The sequence below is a fragment of the Scyliorhinus torazame genome, chromosome 9 (genome assembly GCF_047496885.1).
Source record: "Scyliorhinus torazame isolate Kashiwa2021f chromosome 9, sScyTor2.1, whole genome shotgun sequence".
Lineage (NCBI taxonomy): Eukaryota > Metazoa > Chordata > Chondrichthyes > Carcharhiniformes > Scyliorhinidae > Scyliorhinus > Scyliorhinus torazame.
In genome coordinates this window covers 109,875,999-109,899,227 of record NC_092715.1, presented here as the reverse complement: position 1 = coordinate 109,899,227, position 23,229 = coordinate 109,875,999, and the positions used below count along the sequence as shown (strand labels likewise).

Here is a 23,229-nt window from a genome sequence, read left to right as displayed (position 1 = left end):
TCCTCAGGTGCCAAAAAGAATTGTTTTATTTGTAGTCGCTTGATTACAATTTGAAAGTCATTTAAAAGGCAATTCGTAGACAATTCGAAGCTTTCAGAGAATTACAGACATTATCTTTCTTTGCTTAGGCAGACAGCTCGAAAGTAACTTTTAAAAGGTCAAAGTCTGGCAATGAAACATGAAGAGAGAGAGAAAGCTAATCTTCAGCTAAACTCAAACTCAAAGTCAAAAGTGGACTAACATCACTGACACAGACTGTTAGACTGACAGAACCCCCAAACCTAACCTAAAATGGAGACTAGAATCAAAGGCAAAAACTGACTAAACTAACAGAAAGACAAAACTTAACCTAAAATGGCCGGGAGAAACTTTTCAGTTATACACTTTCATATCTGTCTTAAGTCATCTAATTACACCCCAATATAATCCTAATTGGTTTGGGTTAGACTCAAACACATTTGATTTGATGGCAAGCCGTCCATCTTCAATGTGCAACATCAGCTTTTCTGACCTAGCTGTTATCTGCATTGTGAACAATGATGCCTTCATGTTGCTGTGTATTCAATCCCTTGGCCTTGACAATTAGCACAAGACAGTGTCAAATTATCTTGCAACTGTGCTTTTTTTTTAATGTCACACTGTCTTTGAAAATATGCATTTGCCAGAACAACGGACTTCAGTATAAGTGAATTATGCTGTATAAATGGGTATTAAAAGTGGGGCTCAACATTTATGCTTAAACAGCTATCTTTTACCTATACTAGTTATATTTGAAATACTTGGCTTCTACAGTCGGCCCTTTGATAAATCGAAAAATTGAGATATATCAGGAAAGATTAAAATACATCATTAATGCGATAGGATAGGTAAAAGCGCAAAGAATCATTGCAGTTTTAAACAACAAAATGGAATTAACATTGCAACAGGCATTTCAAAATAATTATTATAATTAATAGATTAATCAAATTTGACCCTACTGATTCAGTATTAATAAATTATACAATGTTAATAATACAGTCAAAATAATTATTATAATTAATGAATTAATCAAATTTGATCCTACTGATTCAGTATTAATAAATTATACAATATGTTAATAATAGTCAAATAGTTGATTAATCAGTAATATTTCAATAATAGTATTTCAGCTCAAGTTCATCAATTACGGGTACCGTTGGGTTAGTTTGAATCATTCTGATAGTTGGTTCCCTGCGTTTAGCGAATAGGTTTTTTATGCACTTAGCACATTGGTATGTTATGTAAATGGTGAATACAGCTACACAGGAGAATGAGATTATTCTTATTGTGGACATTCCAGTGGGTCCAAGCCACCCACAAATTTTATCCCAGAGAGAGACAAATTGGGGTGGATCAAGTTTTTTGATTTCGTTTTGGATATGTAATGCCAAATCTTTAACTTCTTTAGAGTTATCGGGAATGAAAGTGCAACACTCTGCACCAATCAGGGCGCAGGTGCCACCTTTTTCAGCTAGCACATAGTCAAGAGCCATTCGATTTTGTAATACCACGGTTCTAATTGCTCGCATTTCGTCAGAAATTTTATCTAGGGCAGTGGCGGTGTAATCGGCTACGTTTTGTATGATGGTTGTTATTTTATTCAATTTATTCTCCATCCTCATTTCCTGATAGAATGGAATCATTCTATCAAAAATTGCATCTTTTAAGAAAATGGAACGTTTGTTCCTTCGAGCAATTGCTTCTGAAGCATGAGGAAGATTAATCACATGACGAATAGCCGGTGCAATGTATCCTAAATAGCAAGATCCTGACCAGGATGTTGGGAGCCAAGGATATGCTTTATTACCACAAATAAAATAAGTTCCATTATAAGCAGAATATAAGTAAATATTTTCTAAGAACCATCGGTCTTCGAATGTTTTATTATTTTTGAGATTAGGTATGCCTGTTATCTTTGAGGACCGCAGAACTCTTTGTAAGAGATCGTTTGTACATTTATAAGCTGTGTTAACATCTACATAATTAGTACAAATACTATTACCCATTTGTATCCCTTTAGGGTTCTTACTCATGAAGCAAATTGATCCGTTTTGTTTACCATTAGTTGGGAGGTTGAGATGTTGAGGTTTTTGGTTAGGGTTATATTTAAGTTGGTGCCATCCTAAAAAGGTATTTAGTGGATAACCTGCAGATTTCCATAGTTTAATATATTTTTGGATGCGAACCTGGAACCTCCCTTTTTCACATGAATATGCTCCAGAACGGATCACCACAGAGTGAGGGACACTTTGATAGATGTACCATTCTGCCGTTTCTGAAGCATTAAAGGGAATAGTTAGAAAGGGAATACCCTCCCCTGAGTTAGTTGGGGTTGCAATGCATACCCAACAATTAGAAATATTAAAGTTTTTAGCATATATCGTAGATGTGTAAAGGAATGTGTTCTTATTCAGTTCTGATACAACGTTCACAAAGCCAATCAAATAACTGAAAATTAAAATTGCGGCAAACATTTTACTTGTACGCGCGCTTCACGTGTGATGCGTGAATCCAACTTTTCTTTCCTTTTAACTTCACAGCGGATTGGGTGGTACAGACTGTAACCGATCGTCAGCCCTTACTACAGCAGAGATTATGCTTCGGACGTACACCGGAGAGTCTATACCTCTGCTTGGGGCATTGTAGGACCATTTGTATATAATGGTCAAGAAGAAAGGGGACACCACTGTTATGGAAAGAAATACAGCGAATCAGCTATAGTGCACTTCACACTCTCACCCTCAGCAGATGAAGATTCTTAGAGTTTCAAACAAGGCCTTTATTACTAGCTATAGCAAGCGGATCAATGCTCCAATTAGTGACACACCAGAGAAGCCTGATCAAAGGATTCGCAGGCAGTTGAAAATGAAATGAAACTAATGAATGAAATGAAAATCGCTTATTGTCACGAGTAGGCTTCAATGAAGTTACTGTGAAAAGCTCCTAGTCGCCATATTCCGGCGCCTGTTCGGGGAGGCTGGTACAGGAATTGAACCGTGCTGCTGGCCTGCCCTGGTCTGCTTTAAAAGCCAGCGATTTAGCCCAGTGAGCTAAACTAGTTATACTTTTGGGTTTAGTTACAAGAAATAAGCATACACCAATCAAATGTGTACATTTGTTGTTGATTATCTATGTCCAATCATGACTCCATCATGCATTCTGTACGAGTACAATTGACCAATTACAACATGTGCACATCTACTTGATTATAATATCCAAACAGTGCAAAGACACGTACATGGTTTCCAGTCTAATTTATTACCGCCGCAATTTATCTCGCTTGTGCATATCAATCATCCTCCTTTGTCCGGTGTCCCTGGTGTTTAATGAATTCTCTCGCCCTGGCTTGTGGCGGCCAAGTGAAGCAGAATTCACCAAGTGTTGGATTGTTCACCCACTAATAGGGAATGTGAGCTGGGATTAGACCATCATGAGACAGGTAGGTTTTCCCCCACTGATGCAATAGACAAACAAACGCGATGTGATTATCACCTCCCTGCTGTTATCTCCAGACAATTTGATGCCAGAGCAAATGGTTGAAGGTCCCACATTATTTCTATAGTCTTTGAGAACTATCACCTGTGGTACTCCTGCCTGAGAACTAACCACTGGCAGTTTGTGTCCTTGGGTGTTTCATCACAGCTAGCAGCTTGTGTGATTTTCAACCAAACTGAAGTTTTTAATCCTTTCAGTAACTGGTGAAGAGAATCACAACATATGACTGGATCTTTAAAAATGATTCAGATATAATGTATAAAACTCTCCCCCTTCAATCTCTCCTTTATGACCCTTAGTTTTATCAAAACAGGCCAAATTACCAGCTAATAGTTTCTCTCTAGCTGCTTGGACTGAGTTACTTTACTTTTAAATTACATAAAGTCTGTATATCAATGTTTGAAAATGTTTGGTCTGCTAAATATAGCACAGTACAATCAGCAAATAGATACTAAAATATCTAAACTTACAATATCAAAGATGGTTACACAATGTGAAATAAAATATCTTTCTTTAAACATCACAAATTAAACTGTACTAATTCAATGCACAAGGCTGAATGTTTAAATATTGGTTCTCCTTTGCACCAAAGACCTTGGCCGGGATTCTCCGATATCCGGCGGGCGGGCCGTGCCGGCGCCAAAAAGTGGCGTGAACCACTCCGGCGTCGGGCCGCCCGGAAGGTGCGGAATCCTCTGAACCTTCGGGGGCTCGGCCAGCGCTGGAGTGATAGGCACCACGCCAACTGCCGCCAAAGGGCCTCCGCCGGGAGGCGCGTATTGGCGCATGCGCAGGAGCGTCAGCGTGTTACCAGAACTCCTGGCGTGATTCCTGCGCATGCGCAGGGGGTTTCTTCTCTGCGCCGGCCATGGTGGAGCTTTACAGCGGCCGGCACAGAGGGAAAGAGTGCCCCCACAGCACAGGCCCGCCCGCAGATCAGTGGGCCCCAATCGAGGGCCAGGCCACCATGGGCCCCCCCCTCAGGGTCAGATCCCCCCGCACCCCCCCCCCCCAAGGACTCCGCAGGCCGCCCGCAGAGCCAGGTCCCGCCGGTAAGAACCTTGTGTAATTTACGCCGGTGGGACTGGCCAAAAACGGGCGGCCGCTCGGTCATCGCGGAGTGGAGAATCGCTGGGGGGGGCGCTGCCAACTTCCCCCGACCGGCGCAGCGCGATTCGCGCCCCCGCCAAAAAAATGGCGCCGGAGTATTCGGCAGCCGGCGTTGGGGCGGGATTCACACTGCCCCCCGCCGATTCTCCGGCCGGCGGGGGGTCGGAGAATCCCACCCCTTGAATTTAGGGAACAGATTGATCATTTTATTTGCAAGTGGTGTAGATAGGTTGTACCAGTTATTGCTCAACCTTAATGTCTCACTGCCTTAAGGCCATTTGTTGTTTCGCCCTTGGTAATTTGAGTATGATGTTAAGACTAAGTCATGTGATGAACTTGTGTCCGAGAATTCAGTATAAACCCATATTGAGTTGACATACTTAGATTGTGTGTTAACTAAACTAAAATTAATCATTTAACATTAGATTTCCTCCCTTGAGGAAATTTGATGTCCCACATAATGGCCAGGATTCTCCAAAATCCCGGCAAAGTGTTGACACCGGCGTAAACACCGGAGTGGTGTATGCCGGCGTCAACAGGCCTCCTGGCCCAGCAATTCAGCGGTGTTCAGGGGGCCAGCACGGCACCGGAGTGATGCCGCTGCTCCGGCGCCAAAATGCGGCCTTGCAGGGGCCGGCGCGGATCCGCACATGCGTGTGGTGGCCGTCTCCGCGCCGGCGCATGTGCACGCCGGCCGTCTCCACGCCGGCGCATGCGCTTGGTTGCCACCGCCGCGCCTCTGCCGAGCAACAAGGCGGAGACCTACAGCGGGCCCACGTGGAAGGAGGTAGGCCCCCTCCAGATCACGGGCGCCCGCCGATCGGTTGACCCCGATCGCGGGCATGGATCCCGTGGAGGCCTCTCCAGAGTCAAATCCCTTCGCCCGCCCACCAGGACGCCCACCACGGGTCCGAGCTCCCACCGGGTGGTACCAGGTTGGAACCACGCTGGCGGGACTCGGCGGGGGTTCGGATTGTGGAGAACCGCCGCGGGGGCCTCTTTCAGCGCCCCCCAAACCGGCGCCGCGGCGACCTCATGGGCACGATTGGCGCCGATTCTCCGGTCGGCAGAGAATCGCGTCCCGGCGTCGGAGCGGCGTGGCAGGCATTTCCCGCGTCCCCACCAATTTTCCGTCCCGGCGTGGGCTCGAAGGATCCCGCCCAATAACTCTACTACTTTGTGTCAAATCTTTCTCATCGTGTTTTCTTCTGTAAGTATAAGTGTTAGACTGGCTTCACCAGTATCAATGTTACTCACAACCCCGATCATTTATTAATCCTGCTATCATTTGTCAAATGTGAAATTTGACAATTTGCTTTGTAATTAATTTCATTCATTGATTCCTATGTGGATTAAATGTCATCTCAACTTGTGAGTCACATTCTTGATCATTTTCTTTCTTTCCCTAGCCCTTGAGTGTGGTGCGCAACAAGATTTTTTTTAGATTCCATTTTCCTCTTTATATAATTCCATTATATTTCATAATCTACTGTAATTTGAATGTGATCAATGATTAATTAGATTGATGCTCCTTTCGGTCTGACACTCCCCACCTGCAGATCACCGTGCTAAATATCATTCAAAACAACATCATGGGCGTCATTCTCCGACCCCCCGCCGGGTCGGAGAATGGCCATTGGCCGCCGTGAATCCCGCCCCCGCCGACGTCTCCGGTACTGGAGATTGGGCGGGGGCGGGAATCGGGCCGCGCCGGTTGGCGGGACCCCCCGCTCAATTCTCCGGCCCAGATGGGCCGAAGTCCCGCTCAGAAATTGCCTGTCCCGCCGGCGTAAATCAAAGCTGGTCTTTACCGGCGGGACCAGGCGGCGTGGGCAGGCTCCGGGGTCCTGGCGGGGGCGCGGGGCGATCTGGCCCCGGTGGGTGCCCCCCACGGTGGCCTGGCCCGCGATCGGGGCCCACCGATCCGCGGGCGGACTTGTGCCGTGGGGGCACTCTTTCCCTTCCGCCTCCGCCATGGTGGAGGCCGTGGCGGAGGCGGAAGAGACGCTCCCCACTGCGCATGCGTGGGAAACTGTCGGCGGCCGCTGACGCTCCCGCGCATGCGCCGCATTTCCGCGGCAGCTGGCGGGGCAACAAACGCCATTTCCGCCAGCTGGCGGGGCGGAAATCCCTCCGGCGCCGGCCTAGCCCCTCAATGTTGGGGCTCGGCCCCCAAAGATGCGGAGAATTCCGCACCTTTGGGCCGGCGCGATGCCCGTCTGATTGGCGCCGTTTTTGGCGCCAGTCGGCGGACATCGCACCGTTGGGGGAGAATTCCGCCCCATGTATGGACTTAAAATATTCTCCAGCACTCCATTCATCTGTATCCATCTTGTAGATACTTTTCATCCGGTTTACTTGTGACCATGCCCTTAATTACTCTAATCCAAATTATTTACTCTTTTAATTAAATTTTGCTCATTTTTACACATATTGGTCTGTTTCATACTATCTCAATTGTTTTAAAATCAGTGGGCGCGATTCTCCGACCCCCCGCCGGGTCGGAGAATCGCCGGGGGCTGGCGTGAATTCTCCGCCACCAGAGAATCGCCGGGGGCGGGAATCGCGCCAAGCCGGTTGGCAGGCTCCCCCTGGCGATTCTCCGGCCCGCGATGGGCCGAAGTCCCGCCGCTGTCAACCCTCGCCAGCCGGCGTGGATTGAACCACCTCCCTTACCGGCGGGGGCAGACGGCGCGGGCGGGCTCCGGGGTCCTGGGGGGGGCACGGGGAGATCTGGCCCCGGGGGTGCCCCCACGGTGGCCTGGCCCGCGATCGGGGCCCACCGATCTGCGGGCGGGCCTGTGCCGTGGGGCACGCTTTTTCTTCCGCCTTCGCCATGGTCTCCACTATGGCGGAGGCGGAAGAGACACCCTCCACTGCGCATGCGCGGGGATGCCGTGAGCGTCCGCTGACGTTCCAGCGCATGCGTCGCCCAGCGAAGTCCTTTCGGCGCCGGCTGGCGTGGCGCCAAAGGCCTTTCCCACCAGCCGGCGAGGCAGAAATCACTCCGGTGCAGGCCTAGCCCCTCAAGGTGAGGGCTTGGCCCCTAAAGATGCAGAGAATTCCGCACCTTTGGGGCGGCTCGACGCCGGAGTGGTTCCCGCCAATCCATTACGCCGGATTCTCCCGCCCCGCCGGGTAGGGGAGAATCCCGGCTAGTGTGTCTCAGGGTCTTGATCGTTTAATGATGTTGTTTCACTCTATTACCCCCATTAACCATTTCATGCCATATTGTTCATTAACTAAAACTTTGAATATATTCAAGAGGCGGCTGGATATAGCACTTGGGGAGGATGGGATCAAAGGCTATGGGGAGAAAGCAGGATTAGGCTGTTGAGTTGGATGATCAGCCATGACCTTGATGAATTGCGGAGCAGGCTCGAAGGGTCAAAAGGCATCCTCCTGTTCCTATCTTCTATGTATCTATGTAACTAGTGTGCATGCCTAAGACAGCACGGTAGCATTGTGGTTAGCACAATTGCTTCACAGCTCCAGGGTCCCAGGTTCGATTCCGGCTTGGGTCACTGTCTGTGCGGAGTCTGCACATCCTCCCCGTGTGTGCGTGGGTTTCTTCCGGGTGTACCGGTTTCCGCCCACAGTCCAAAGATGTGCGGGTTAGGTGGATTGGCCATGATAAATTGCCCTTAGTGTCCAAAATTGCCCTTAGTGTTGGGTGGGGTTACTGGGTAATGGGGATAGGTGGGGTTACTGGGTAATGGGGATAGGTGGAGGTGTGGGCTTGGGTAGGGTGCTCTTTCTAAGAGCCAGTGCAGACTCGATGGGCCAAATGGCCTCCTTCTGCACTGTAAATTCTATGATTCTATGATGATTCTGTGATTCTATGATGACCTGCTCTTCAATGCATAATTGCAAGTACGTACAAAACCTTGAATGGGTCGATTTTGAATTGGTTTGCTGCATATTAGTTATTTCACAGTATTGTCAGCTTTCAGATTTCCATCAATGTCTATTTCATCTCTTCTTCTGAAGAAACGTTGTTCTTATATCCCTAGAGATCACCCAAAATGTGTGTATATTTTTGTTTTATTGACTTCTTAAAATCCCTTTAACTGTCAGCTTATTTTTCAGCATCGCCATTCTGGATAGCCATAGCACATTTTCAATTTTGTCCCACTTGTTTCAACCATCGCCCATCCTGTTCTCGTCTCTTCATTCACTCCGCCGTAACCCATTGATAAACACGGTCACATTAGTCTCCTCTAACGGCTCTTCTCTTACCCTAATCACTTCTTCATCTCCCATCTGTACATCACATACATGGGGCAGGATTCTCCGTTGGCTGGTGCTCAAATCGCGAAATGCAATTAGGTGGAGAATAGGTTCCGCCTGGGCCTATAGGGCCTCTGTGATGGCGTGGATGCACTTCTGCATCGATGTCTGTGAGATCTCGGACAGGTCCCCACTTGGCGACTGGAAGGATCCCGTGGCATAGACGTTTAGGGCGACCATCACCTCGGCAATCACTGGGAGCGGGTGCCGTCCCCCATACCAGTGCGGTGCCAGGTGTGCCATCATTTGGCAGATGTGTCGCGCTGTTTCTCTGCTCATCCGGAGTCTCCGACAGCATGCCCAGTCCGGCAGGTCCTCGAATGACACGTGGTGCCAGTACAAACTAGGCCTCATGTGGCACTTCCTTGGCATCTCCTCCTCCTCGCCCTGTTGGGCGGCTGGCCTCCAGCCTGTGCGACCGCCACCTGCCCCTCTGCAGCCTGTTCCTCTGCAGCCCGCTCCGCTGCTGCAGCTATCCTCTTTTCTCCGAGCATGGTGCATACTCCCGTTCCCAGCCAGGTTCCATGGGCTACACGGTAGCCCCGGTTAGCACTGCAAGCTCCGCCAACGCATATCCCTCCCCATCCCCCGCACCCTGCTCCATTGGTGACCCCAGTCCTGGCGCCCGTCCTTGTTGTCAGGGGTACCGTTGCTTGGAACTGCCCTCGCTGGGGGCTGCCGTGGGTGTGGCCCTGGGTGGTCTGCCGGTGGGTAGCGGCCGGTTGGGCGGGGTGTTTGGGGCCGGGGGGGGGGGGTGCTGTGATGGGGGTGGGGGGGGTGCGGGGGTGGGTGCACCCATACAGCTGGTATCACTGTGTAGAACCAGTAACCGAGGCGGGTGGTCAGTGGGTGCGCAGCAAGATGGCCGCCGTAATGGCGGTCAGTGCCTGGAAGTCCCATGGGGGAGCACCCCAGCTGCTCAGCCTGTCCTCCCTGTCATAATATACACCAGTATATCATGGTGCAGACACACACACACACACACACACTGATGGACATGCAGTGGGACCAATCAGCATACACAACACTGCAGCCAATCACCAGTGAGAGCACACGCACTATAAAGACAGGGGACAGGAGAGTTCCCGCTCATTCTAGTAGCAGCCAGCTCGGAGCACAGAGCTCACAGCCTGCAACACAGACGTTCACCATGTGCTCAGTGCATCACCTGGTTAGGACTAGGTAAGGGTCAACAGTTAAAGCTGGTATTGCATTTACCCACAGTTCAAGTATGTTAATATAGTTAACCTTATAATAAAATAGAGTTGCACCACTTCCAGTGTTGGTGACCTGTTTGTCATCCAGAACACCCAACACATCATGGTACAAGGAGTGGTTGCATACTAGCATAACACCCACCTGCAACTAATCAGCATTCCGGCATCCTGAAGTATGGAGAACATCACCCCGCCGCCGCCGCTCCGCATCGCCGGCACCTCAGCGTACAGTGACAACCAGCAACGATACCCAGGCAAGTTGTTCAAGATCCGGGTTCCGCAGCAGCTCCAGTGCCACGTCGATCTCCGCGAAAACTGGCGGGCATTCCGGCAAAAGTTTGAAATCTTCCTGCTGGCTGCCGAACTAGGAGACCTGGCCAATCCTGAAAAAACAGAGCTTCTCATCACCATCGCCGGTGCCAGAGCAGAAGAAATCTTTTAAAAATTCAAATTCTCCAAGGGGCAAAATAGGAGCGACTTCCAGGCAGTCCTGGACAAACGCAGCAAATACTGTGAGGAAAACACACTCCAACCAGCAAGGAAAGGTAAGAGAAGCGCCAGTACTCACCTCGAGGCCGAAATCCCGGAGCAGAGAACGATTTTGGTCGGTGGCCATCTTTCTAAAGGGACTGCACTTGCGCAGTTGCGCGACGCCGCGCATGCGCAATCACAAAAACGTCCATCAGTAAAGGAACCGCAATCTGCGCATGTGCAAACGCATCCCACGTGCTACGTCACGCGCGTCATGACGTCAGAGGCCCCGGACCATGCCCATTTAAAGGGGAAACGTCCCAAATCAAAGAAAAAAATCTATTAAAGCTGTAAAACAACCTGCCTTCACCTGGAGTGACAGCACAATGCCTCAAATTGAACCAGGAACTGAAATAAACCTCCGAAGAACCCTGCAACAAGCAGTTACCTACGCCCAAATCGAGTCCGATTCCGGCTTCCCGCAGACCAGTGACACCGAGGACCTGAGGGAGCCTTTTCAAGTCGTTGTTATAACAAAGAACAGGCTGTCCCCGAATCAAAACCACCAGCCACTGTCGGTGCATAGCATTGATCCAGACGACGAGTGGTGTGCCACCCTGACGGTCAACCAATCCCAGATACGATTCCGCCTGGACACTGGTGCTTCCGCTAATCTCCTAGCGTGGTCAGCCTTTCAGACCCTTGGGGTTAAACCAACCATTCTTCCGTCGACCTGCCAACTAGTGGACTACAATGGCAACGTCATTCCTGCTACCGGTTCATGCCAACTCGAAGTGACGCACCACCCGCGAAAAGCCATCCTTCCCTTCGAGATCGCGGGCTCCTCGCAGGACTCTCTGCTCGGCACACAGGCGTGCAAACTCCTAAACCTCGTTCAACGAGTACACTCTCTCTCTCCAGAGGGCAAGTCTACCTTCCAGGATGCGGACTTCAGGGCGCAACTCAATGCCATCATCGACCAGCACCGCAACGTTTTCGAAGGCATGGGCACGCTTCCATACACTTACAAAATCCTGCTCAAACAAGACGCCACGCCTGTGGTTCATGCACCTCGCAGAGTCCCAGCACCCCTCGAGGACCGCCTCAAGCAGCAGCTGCAGGACCTCCAAGACCAAGGAGTGATCTCCAGAGTGACGGAACCAACCGACTGGGTCAGTTCCATGGTGTGCGTAAAGAAGCCTTCCGGCGAGCTCCAGATCTGCATTGACCCAAAGGATCTGAATCGCAACATAATGAGGGAGCATTACCCTATCACCAAGCACGAGGAGATCACATGCGAGATGGCTCGGGCCAACATCTTCACCAAACTTGACACCTCGAAAGGATTCTGGCAAATTCAACTAGACAGGTCCAGCAGAAAGCTGTGTACCTTTAATACCCCGTTTGGCAGATACTGCTACAACAGGATGCCATTTGGGATTATATCGGCATCAGAAGTATTCCACCGGATCATGGAGCAAATGATGGAGGGCATTGAGGGTGTGCACGTCTATGTTGACGACATCATAATTTGATGCAGGAGCATATCAGTCGCCTCCAGCGTGTTTTCAAACGAATACGGGACCAAGGCCTTCGCCTCAACAAAGCCAAATGTTCCTTCGGCCAGACGGAACTCAAGTTCCTAGGGGACCACATCTCCCAGTTGGGTGTATGGCCGGATGCGGACAAGGTGGCAGCCATCACAGCCATGCAGAAGCCAGCGGATAAGAAGGCGGTCCTCCGATTTTTGGGCATGGTCAACTTCATGGGGAAGTTCATCCCCAACCTCGCCTCCCATACCACAGCTCTCCGGAACCTGGTCAGGAAGACGACAGACTTCCAATGGCTTCCCGCCCACGAGCACGAATGGGAGGAGCTTAAGACGAAGCTTACCACGGCCCCGGAATTGGCATTTTTTGATCCCACGAAGGAAACAAAAATTTCAACGGATGCCAGCCAATCCGGCATTGGGGCGGTGCTCCTGCAACGCGATGAGGCCTCATCATGAGCCCCCATTTGTGATCCAGAACACCCAACACATCACTCCCCCTCCCCCTCCCCTTCCCCCGGCCCTGGCAGGGCCCCCCCTGCTGCAACCAGCATGGCCGGTGTCCAGGCCGGCAGCCCGCAGTCACTCCACTACATTTCTTACCTCCTCTCTCTCGCTAAGCAGCCACGACGCCAGGTTCAAAACTTTTGAAACCACAGGTGAACCACGCGTTCCGGAACTCGGCCCATCGGAGGCGGTGAATGTCGGAGGCCCCAGAGAATAGGGTGTCAGGCCTGCTAATGATAAGCCTACTGTACTTTTACCCCACGTGGCGAGCGATGCATTTATGCCATTTTCGAGGTGCCAGAGTATCCCAATTTGGCGTAAGACCAGCGCTTACCGCGATTTTGGCGTTGGAAGCTATTCTCTGCCCAATCGTGTTTTGCGATTTCGGCATCGGCAAGCGGAGAACCCTGTCCTAAGTGTTGACGCCAGGGCTGAATTGGTGGTGTTCTACGATGGAAAAATTGTCGCCGTTCCCGGAGCAATTCATCAAATGTTAATGTGCTAGCCATGTGAAAGACGACCGATTTCAGTGAAAAACAGTGTCCGATTCGCTAGAGTCAGAATTGCCACACGAGAAGCCGACAAGCTGCAGCCGCATATTAGCACTCCAATCCCCGCACACACTCATCCCAGCCAACAAGGTACAGTAAGGAGAGCGGCACTGCCGTTCACAAGACTCAGTAGAGGAGAGGCGAGTCACCCTGTACCTAGGGGTGGGGAGGGGGTGCCACCCGCCGCTAGCGGTTGGGAGAAACCATGAGCACCCTGGGCAACACCGCCAGGACCAGACAGCAGTGCCACAAGAAACTGCAAGACCTCTTCCGGTTGGCAGGGCGCATAGGCAGCACTGTGCCCCTGGCACTAACCCCCGATCCATACACACATAACCCCCCCACCCGGTGGGGGGGACTGAACCCCCACCCTATACCACCTGTCAGCACCCATACCGGCCAACAAGGCTGGGTGCCCTGGCCACAAAGGCCACCAGCTACACACCCCTGTGCTACATGCGTCCGCCTCTCTAACACTGTGTGTTTTCTGTCTATCCACCTGCCCTTCTCCCCCCTCCCCCCTCCCCCTCCTCCTCCCCTCCCCCTCCCCTTCTCCCCTACCCCCTCCCCTCCACCCCTCTCCTCCAACCCCCTCTCCTCCTCCTCCCCCCTCCTCCTCCTCCCCCCCCCCCCTCCAGCTCCCCCCCCCCCTCCCCCGTTTCGGGACTCGTGGGAGGAAACCGGAGCACCCGGAGGAAACCCATGCAGACACAGGGAGAACGTGTAGAGTCTGCACAGACAGTGACCCAAGCCAGGAATCGAAGCAGGGACCCTGGCACTGTGAAGCAACAGTGCTAACCACTGTGCTACCTTGCTGCCAGATTTGTATTATTACTGGGCGGTAAATGTTCCTTTGCATACGGCACACTTGACCAGTGCACATGTGAGTGGCTTCATTCCGGGGTAGAGGATAGATGTGAGCATTGTTCAAAGGAACTGGCGAACCACTCACATATGTTTTGGTCTTAGAAACATAGAAAATAGGTGCAGGAGTATGCCATTCGGCCCTTCGAGCCTGCACCACCATTCAATATGATCATCGCTGATCATGCAAATTCGGTATCCCAGTCCCGCTTTCTCTCCATAGCCCTTGATCCATTTAGCCGCAAAGGCCATGTCCAGCTCCCTCTGAATATATCCAACAAACTGGTCCCAACAGCTTTCTGTGGTGGAGAATTACACAAGGTCACAACTCTCTGAGAGAAGTTCTTCCTCATCTCAGTCCTGAATGGCTTATCCCTTATCCTTAGGCTGTGACCCCTGGTTCTGGACGTCCCCAACATTGGGAACATTCTTCCTGCATCTAGCCTGTCCAGTCCGATCAGGATTTTATATGTTTCTATGAGATTCCCCTCTCATTCTTCGAAACACCAGTGAGCACAAGCCCAGTCCATCCAGTCACTCTTCATATGTCAGTCCTGCCCTAAGCTGGTTAAGTTCTGGTTTTCCTTCTTTGAAACAATGCCGAAGATTATGGGAGTGTCCAATGGTGGTGACCTTTGGAGTGTCGGACTTGCAGGGGTTGCTGGAGGGGAGAAAGGCTGATGTCTTGGTCTTCGCCTCTCTAATAGCCTGGAGGCGAGTCTTGCTCGGATGGAGGGCACCGGCGCCACCTCAGGCATCAGTGTGGTTGGGGGATTTGTCAGAATTTCAGCATTTGAAAACAATTAAGTACGCCATTCGTGGATCAGGGGAGGGGTTCTACTCAAGGTGGATGCCGTTCTTTACCTTCTTTAAGGGACAGGCTGCCATCAGCAAATAAAGGTGGGGTAGAGACTGTGTTGGGGTGATATAAATTTGCTCACTATTCTATATGTGATAATTGAAAAAGAATTCGGAATAAAAATACATATTTTAAAAACTCCCCAAAACACAGCAGCACCCCTGGGCTGCTGCATCTAGTGCCCTCTTACACTGTCCGTTTCTGGCCCTTAATCTGTGTTTTCCATGCCAGGAATTTTACTTTGCACCAGACAAACCGGTTAAAGAGGCTGGAAAACAATAAAGGCAGTAGAATAGGCAGACGCAGCAAGAAAATTAATTGTTTCTTTGTCGTCTTTCCTTATAATTGCAGCTCTTCCATTAAATAAGGAGAGCTTTGAGTAACAAGTACACCAGTCACAGGGAACAATACAGGTAGAGCATTTCTTAAACTCTGAAGGATTAAGCCAAGTAATCAGCTTCAGGGCTTAGAGACGAAAATAGAAACAGAAATTGGACCAAGCAAAGAGAGACAAATAAAAATGTTCTGGCAGCGATTGCCTCCACAGAAACGCACCTCCCGAAAGCTCAGCTGCATTTCCCGAGGGGGGATTTTTCTTACTTGACTGGAAGCTATTAAGTAAGAAAAGGAGAACTTCTGAATTTTGTTCTGATTTCAAAATCAAAAGAACTGTTGCCGCCGGTTAGGCATGGGTTGCCACAGAAACCGATCTTGCAGCATTTAGGAGCCAGCCAAGTTCAACGAGGTAAGAAAGATAATCGGACTTAATAGACATGCGAGGCAAAATAATATTGTTAATGTGAAATTCAAATTTACTGTCTTGCTAAATTTAAATGGTCTTGATATGATATTGCATTTAATGTTATATCTTTTAAAAAATAAATTTAGAGTACCCAATTCTTTTTTTTTCCAATAAAGGGGAAATTTAGCATGGCCAATTCACCCGTGCTGCACATTTTGTTGGGTTGTGGGGTGAGAACCACGCAGACATGGGGAAAATGTGCAAACGCCACACAGAGAGTGACCCAGGATATTTGTGAAATGCTCCAGTCTCCCTTTCCCCCACTCGCTTTCCCTTTTTTCCTGTTACCATCAGGTCCCATAAATCTCAACTGAGTTGCGTTAAGGCACCTTTGCCTCAGGCCTTTGCTACCCTCAGACCTGATCGTGGCAGATATTAGAGAATTAACCAGAATTCTCGGAGCCATTTTGAGGTGGGCAGGGAAGTGGAAAGACCTGCAAAATGGCGCAGGAATGCATCTGCATGGATGGGGTGGGACACCAGATATCTTTTCACTGCATTTTGCAGTTGGCAGATCAGCCTGGAGACCCCAATTGAGCCACTTAAAGTGGCCAATTAAGGGCCACCTACTGTTCCCAGAGGCATTTTCAAACATGGTGGGCTCCCAGTGGGCTCTGTGGGCGGGGAAGGGGCGGGGGGGCCTTATCCTTTATGGGCACTCCATGGCCCGATGAGGAGCACCTCGGCCTTGCCGATAGGCCTCTGCTTCCCCCAACTTACCTGAGACACCTTCAACAACACTTAGCTTTTAAGGCTCCCTATCACAGGAGCTGCAGTTTTTTCAGGCCCAGCAGTGGAACCTCTGCCCTTTCGATAAAGTTCAGCCCATGATCTTTACAGATATACAACCTGGTATAGAGTGTGGGGAATATCAGAGACAGAGTCCTCAACCCAAACAAATTTACAGGAGTATTCCACTCTCCCTATTTTCTACCCCATGTAACCATTGCCCCCAGTGGTCTAGAAAATAATTTACCTTCCCACAGGTGCTGAAATTGGTGGCCTCGTCACTGCATTTCCCCTAAAGTGGAATCAACATGTCAGATTTGTAGTTAGGTTAGAGGTGCAACTTATTATATCTCTCGACAGCTATGGAGGAACCCAATTAATGGAAGTATTATTGTGAAAGGCAGAATTGAATACCCTCTCCCGAAGCAAGTTTGGTGGCGGGGCAGCATTTAATCAGATGGGAGGTTGTAGGTGGGGAACCCACTGCTTTCCCACGCCTGCTCATGGACTGCCTTCCCACCCACCACCAATTGAGATCTTGAAGAGTGCAGTTGATGACCACTGAAGGGCCTCATCCAGCCACTGCTGGCTCTAGGCCAGTGCAGGTGGGGAGCTTGTTTTGCAGGAAGCCCGAAGAACAAACCCTGTTGGGGTTGAATTTCTCACCCTTCTATCCTATTTATTCTCCTGGCCTCCTTCAGATCAACATGTCCATGTGGTATTATAGGTATTACGGTACCTGAGAGGCTGAAGTACCATTGGTAGAACCTATATTCTTGCCATTGGCTAGAGTGTATAATAGCTCCGCCCTGATAGGTGGGGTATAAGAACCCGTGCCATCCCAGCAGCCCTCATTCTGTACCTGAGCTGCTGTGGGAAACATCTAGCTTATTAAAGCCTTCAGTTGTACTACAACCTCGTTTTAGTGGTCATTGATCGTGCATCAGTCCACAAGAGCCCCCACCTGCTCTCTTGGTCCCAATTTCCACCAAATTGCTTCTGATTCTGGCCATCGTGTAATGTGACTTTGGAAACCTTTCCTCGAATACTCTTGAAATCCCTTTCCTGATCCATTTCTCAAAATACCACCTTAATCCTTCTGCTTTTTCAAACTAACTTCCCATCATCAATGTTGCTCTCCTCTCTAAAGTCTTTGAATAAAGTTCTTGCCTCTGTAATATTTTCCAATCTTTCCTGTAACTCCTTTTCTCAATCTCTTCAAATGGTTTATTTACATCCCTGCAACAGCCCCTTTGGGCGTGGTTCAACCAAAACATTTCATTTTGGGCGAGTTTGGCGAGGTGTTTCCCACCGGGTTTTGGGGTGAGATCCACACTGGTATTCACCCACAGAAGGGCGCGATTTAACGTAAAAAGCAGAGTCCCATTGCGGCTTCATTTAGCGGTGTGTTTCCTGGTGCTTGCAGCACTGAGACCGACCCCACTATTAAACAGGACTCTATTCTTTTCTCGGTCCTCAGTGAGGAAGGCCTCACTGAGGCCGCACTTACCTTCATTTCCTGCACTGAGGAGCTCCACTCGTGGCGCCCTGATTCCTCGACCCCCCCCCCCACCCCTCGAATATGACCCCCCACAGCCTCTTGCAACCTCCCAACTTACCGATTAGGGGGTCCTCGAGCATTCCCACACCGCACCTCATTAGGGCAGGGCACTCCAGGCCCAATCCACGGCATGGACAAGATAACACCTGGGCATTTTGGCACTGTCAATCTGGCACACTGACAGTGCCGCTGCCAGCAGCACTTGGGCACCCTGTCAGTAAGACTGCCAAGGTGCCTGTCTGGCACTGCCAAGGTGCCTGGCTGGTACTGCCAAGGTGCCTGGCTGGCATTGCCAAGGTGTCTGGCTGGTACTGCCATGCTGCCTGGCTGGCACTGCCAAGGTGCCTGGCTGGTACTGCCATGGTGCCTGGCTGGCAGTGTCAACGTGCCCAAGTGGCATCAATGTGCCAGAGTACCACCTGCCCAGAGGCCAACCACCCAGGGCTTCCAATCACCTGGGAGACCCCCCCCCCCCTCCCTAAGTACCATCCCACCTGGTCCACGTTTGTGGAGACCAGTGCTAAATAACGCCTGCCGGAGTGTCCAAAGCGAGGAGATTTAATCCCGAGTGCTGCGTAGATCCGGTGTAGACACATTCAAGTGAGGATCGCTACTCACTTGAATATGCAAATTTAGGTCCCACTCACATCCACATCACGAAGCTTGACGAGCCGGGTAAATCTCGCAAGACGCATCCTGTGAGATTTAACGGCTACATCGTGTCCTGAGTCGGGCGCGGGCAACCATTAGACCGTGCACTTAGTCATTTATTTTGGGCTGGGGGAGTTTCTCCCCGGTCTAGCCCACACTTAGACATTTTCATCACTGGGATGCTGAACTCCCTGGCCAGACTGACTCTTCAGAAATCAGGCTGCCATTTTGAAAGGATGCCATAATCTCCAAATGAGCTTGAGGGTTTCCCACACACCCCCATACCACAAGCCCACACCCCACGCTGAGGTCTCCCCTTTTCAGCCTCCTCACCCCCAGTTCTGCGACCCCTTTTCAGGACCCTACCCTTCAAACCCCCCCAAATTTTATAAGGCCCCTTCATACCCGGCCGTCAGCTCTCCCCCCCACCCTTCATACTTCCCTCTTCCCCTGATGCTTGGCAGTGCCACCCTGGCAGTGCCGCTGCCAGGCTGGCAATGCCACCCAGGGAGCTTGGCAGTGCACAGGTGGCAGTGCCAAGTTGCCATGTTGGCAGTGTCAAGGTGCCCAAGTGCCAGAGGAGAGCCAGGGTGCCACCCTGCCTGGCCCCGGACCCCCCGGGGTCTCCTATGGCCTGGGAAAACCCGACCCCCCCTCCCCAGGGTGCTGTTACGCCTGGTCCACGTTTGTGTGGGCCCGTACGAAACGGTGCCCTGGCGAGGCCTCACTGGGAAGGCTGTTAGTTCCCGGGCGCCGGGAGACTCTGGCATGTGTATATTTAAATGAGCCTTATGAGTTTATTTAAATATGCTGTTCTGGCTCTCGCCCTGTACGGGCATGATCCAGATTTTGACGGTTGTTGAGAGACATCTCAAGCATCACAAATCTCATGAGAGGCTCTCACAGGCTCAAAAGCCTCATTGCAACACCAAGCTGGGCACGACGAGCCCTCTAAATCGGTCGCTTTATGTCCGTGCTGTACTATCCCTCCACATCCTTCCTGACCGCACTGCTCTCTTTGACATGGGTGTCCATATTGTCCTATTACAATGCCTCTCCTCTGCTGTCCAGCTGAACAGCACTGCCCTCTCCTGGGTCCACTCTTAGTTATCCAGTTGTAGGCTCAGAATCTCCAGAATCTCTCTAATTCCATCCACTGGTTTGTGTTGTCACCTGACTTGTCCAACATCTTGAATGAGCCGAAAATTGATTTAATTAAACGTTGGGAGGACAAGCCGCAGAGATTAATTTCATTCCCCTCCCCAGCCACTATTTCAAATTGAACAGTGGTGTTTACAACCTTAACACCCCATTTCACCCTGTGTGGTCCAATATCCTCTCCATCACAAGCACTGCCGACTTCCATATTTATAATATCACGGCCTTAATATTACACTCCCCACCTCCCAGCAGGTTCTGAGGTAGTTGGGGAGCATGAAATTGCATGGACAATATTCCCTCTGGGATCCCACACCCCTTCCCCCCCCAAACTGGAAGCAATTTCATGATGGGCTGGGCAGGGCCTTGCAGGGGAGGGAAGTTTGCCTTTGCCCCAATTAAAGCTGTTAAGTGGCCACTTAAATGCCCTTAAGGGCCTTTTCCACCCAGGCCTCAATATTCAGACTGGCGCGCGAATGACAGATCAAGGGGCGAAAGCGAAAAACTATCACTTACACCTTGGGTAGGAAGGGATGGAGGGTGTGGCTCCATATCAAACCATCATCTGATTGGGGGAGTCTTCCACTCAAAGCCAGAAGACCTCTGGACATCCCTCCCCTCACTACTCTACCATCCCCAGGGTGCCTGTCACTTACCTGTCCTCCATGTGCCGAATCTTAGTCCAGTCACATTGCTGCAGTGGCTCTATGACTCCACTGCAGTGCTGTGTTTGGGGATCGGGAGATCTGCCGGACAATCTGACTGGCCGACATTTCCCCAAGTTGGGAATTATGCTGAAATGAGGATAGAGGTCCCGACCTTCGATAATCAATGCTCATTAGAGTGCCGAATGGCACCGGGCCTGTCAGAATCAGCTGGGATGTGTTCTCTGCTAACTGTGGATGATGGGGGCTGATCTTCCACTGTCCTAAAAATTCAGGCCCATGTTTCCATGCCTTTGCTTCAGTCAGCTGCTGCTGAAACCCTCATCCATGGTTTTGTTGTTTCCAGGCTCAACTATTCCAATTCTCCCCGGGCCGGCCTCTCACTTTCCGCCCTCCACATGAGCTCATTCAAACCTCTGCTGCCCGGGTGGCACAGTGGTTAGCACTACTACCTCACGGTGCTGAGGACCCGGGTCACTGTCCGTGTGGAGTTTGCACTTTCTCCCCGTGTTTGCATGGGTTTCACCCTCACAACCCAAAGATGTACAGGGTAGGTGGATTGGTCACGTTAAATTGGCCCTTAATTGGAAAAAAAAGAATTGGATACTCTGAATTAAAAAAAAAACTCTGCTGCCCAAAACATATTTCATTCATTCAGCATCCTTGTGCTCACTGGCCAGCATCAGTTTGCCAGATTCTCACATTTAATATTCTCATCCTATGTTCAAATCTCATCATTGTCTTCCCCTGCACCTTCACCCATCTCTGAAGCTTGTGTCTGTCATACAATCCTTCATTTTCTTCCAACTCTGGAACTAATGCCTTATTGGCACAGCTCACCAGACCATTCTCTACACCACTCTGCCTCTCCACCTCACTTTCCCTCTTAAAACCTCTTTCACCAAGCTTTTGGTCACTCCTCCGAATATTCCACCTTTGGCTCAGTGTCAGAGTTTGACTCATTATACTCCCATAGAGCACCTTAAGGCACTCACCTATGTTAAAGTTGCTATATTAATGAAAGTTAATGATTTTGTTGTTGATTTTGTTTGAGGTAAAACCTTCCAAGTTCCTTTGATATTAAGAATGAGAGGTTGTTAATAATTCAATGACAACATTCAGAAAAATACGGAAATAATATTGAATACTGACGTGTGTCAGGACATTTAACGCAGCTTCATCCATGTCAGTGTTAATAAGTCTTCACAGTAGATAAGCTGAAGATTATAGTTCAGTTAATTAACTGACATGATTTGGAGGGGGTGATTGCTGTTATGAACAGATTGCTAAGTAGTGGAGAAAATTCAGCAAAAGTATATTAAAATGTAATAGCAAAAGAACTGTTGAGATTAATCAAAACATAGCAGGTTATTTTTCAACGTCAACTTATAGTACGATTTCACTGCGTCACAATTTTCCTTACTTTGCCAGAACAGTGTTAGATCGGGAACAGCAGTAAAAGTAAATGTCCAGCTCATACTGGTGTCAGAGAACATCAGTGGAATCAGTGAATCCACATTCAGTAAAAAATTTAAAAACACGGGTTAGAGCCACTACTAATTCACTGTTAGTTAGTGTCATTAAATCATATAAAATTACTAACAATTGAAAAAAAAAGTTTATGCTCTTAATTATCGCAACATCACTTGTTACTTACGTTTCTGTTTACAATTTCAAAATCTAAAGATTTGGGCATATCGGGAAGCCTTTAGGTTCCCTAAAGATGACTCGGAGAAGGAGAAGAAATAGTAGGAAAAGAAAATGTTCCAATTCCAAAGAGAGTAAGTATGCTGTCAAGCTTGTTTGTAGACATTCATCAATGTTAATATACAGCTAAAGATAAAGGACAGTTAAAGATGGAATATTGCATAATAAATTATTTAAATTAAATAATCATCTACAAAAATTATAGATTCTGATTCTTCTGAATTGTTTACATTTGACACCAATAGAGATAATAGTGGATCTTGTGGCATTATTTCTGAACAAAAATGAACAGAAAAGCCATGTTTCTCCGTGGCTAATTTCTCCTGCCCTCCATTTCTTTGTGTCTCTTATGTTTATCTGCATATTTTCCATTCTTCCTCTTATTTGATAAGGCTCGTGTGCACTTTCACTAATTGTCTCTCTGCCTTCAACTCTTTTCATTCTGCCTCAAGTTTGTCCTGTTCTCTGTTTCTTCCATCTTTATTGTACAATTTCACCACATCCTTTTGCCACTCCACATGCTTAGCCAGTTTTACAAATTTTGTATATGTTTTTACTGTGTCTAAGGAATGACTTTATGGTGAGAATAAAGCTGCGCCTGGTTAAAGGGTTTCTGCGTATTCCAAGTGGGAAGTGCACAAATCTGGATAGGAAAGGCTGCCTAGAGTATATTGAGAAATGCAATGGTGCATGAGAATCTGGAGTTAGGATACAGTCTGGAAAAGGGCAGGATCAGGATCAGAGGCTGCAGAGAGGTCATGCCCTGGCATAGTGATCTTCCTGCTGATTTTGCAATGATCTCAAGCCATGGTGATGGTTGTCATAGAAACACTGCAGCCTAGGAGGGTGACAGAGAACCCAGGATCTGAACTCTAAACTGGAACAAAGGACTAGGACCATGTAGGGGAATGATTGACTTTATCGCCAGGGTAGGAACTGAGGCAGGTTCTAAAACCAATGACGGAAAGAAAGTGCTGGAGAGAGGCTGAATCTGAGTTTCTTGATGTAAGTCTTATTTTGTTCTT

General features: G+C 49.3%; 1 protein-coding gene across 1 annotated transcript in view; it reads left to right on the top strand.

Moving 5' to 3' along the window:
• The first annotated feature begins 15,491 nt into the window (after positions 1-15,491).
• The window catches only part of pdzph1 (PDZ and pleckstrin homology domains 1), a 136,367-nt gene continuing 128,629 nt past the window's right edge, over positions 15,492-23,229 (top strand). Inside the window, exons 1-2 of the mRNA XM_072516385.1 lie at positions 15,492-15,676; positions 22,184-22,278. Of these exons, the coding sequence (XP_072372486.1) occupies positions 22,221-22,278 (58 nt within the window). The 5' untranslated portion in view covers positions 15,492-15,676; positions 22,184-22,220. The remainder of the gene's footprint in view (positions 15,677-22,183; positions 22,279-23,229) is intronic.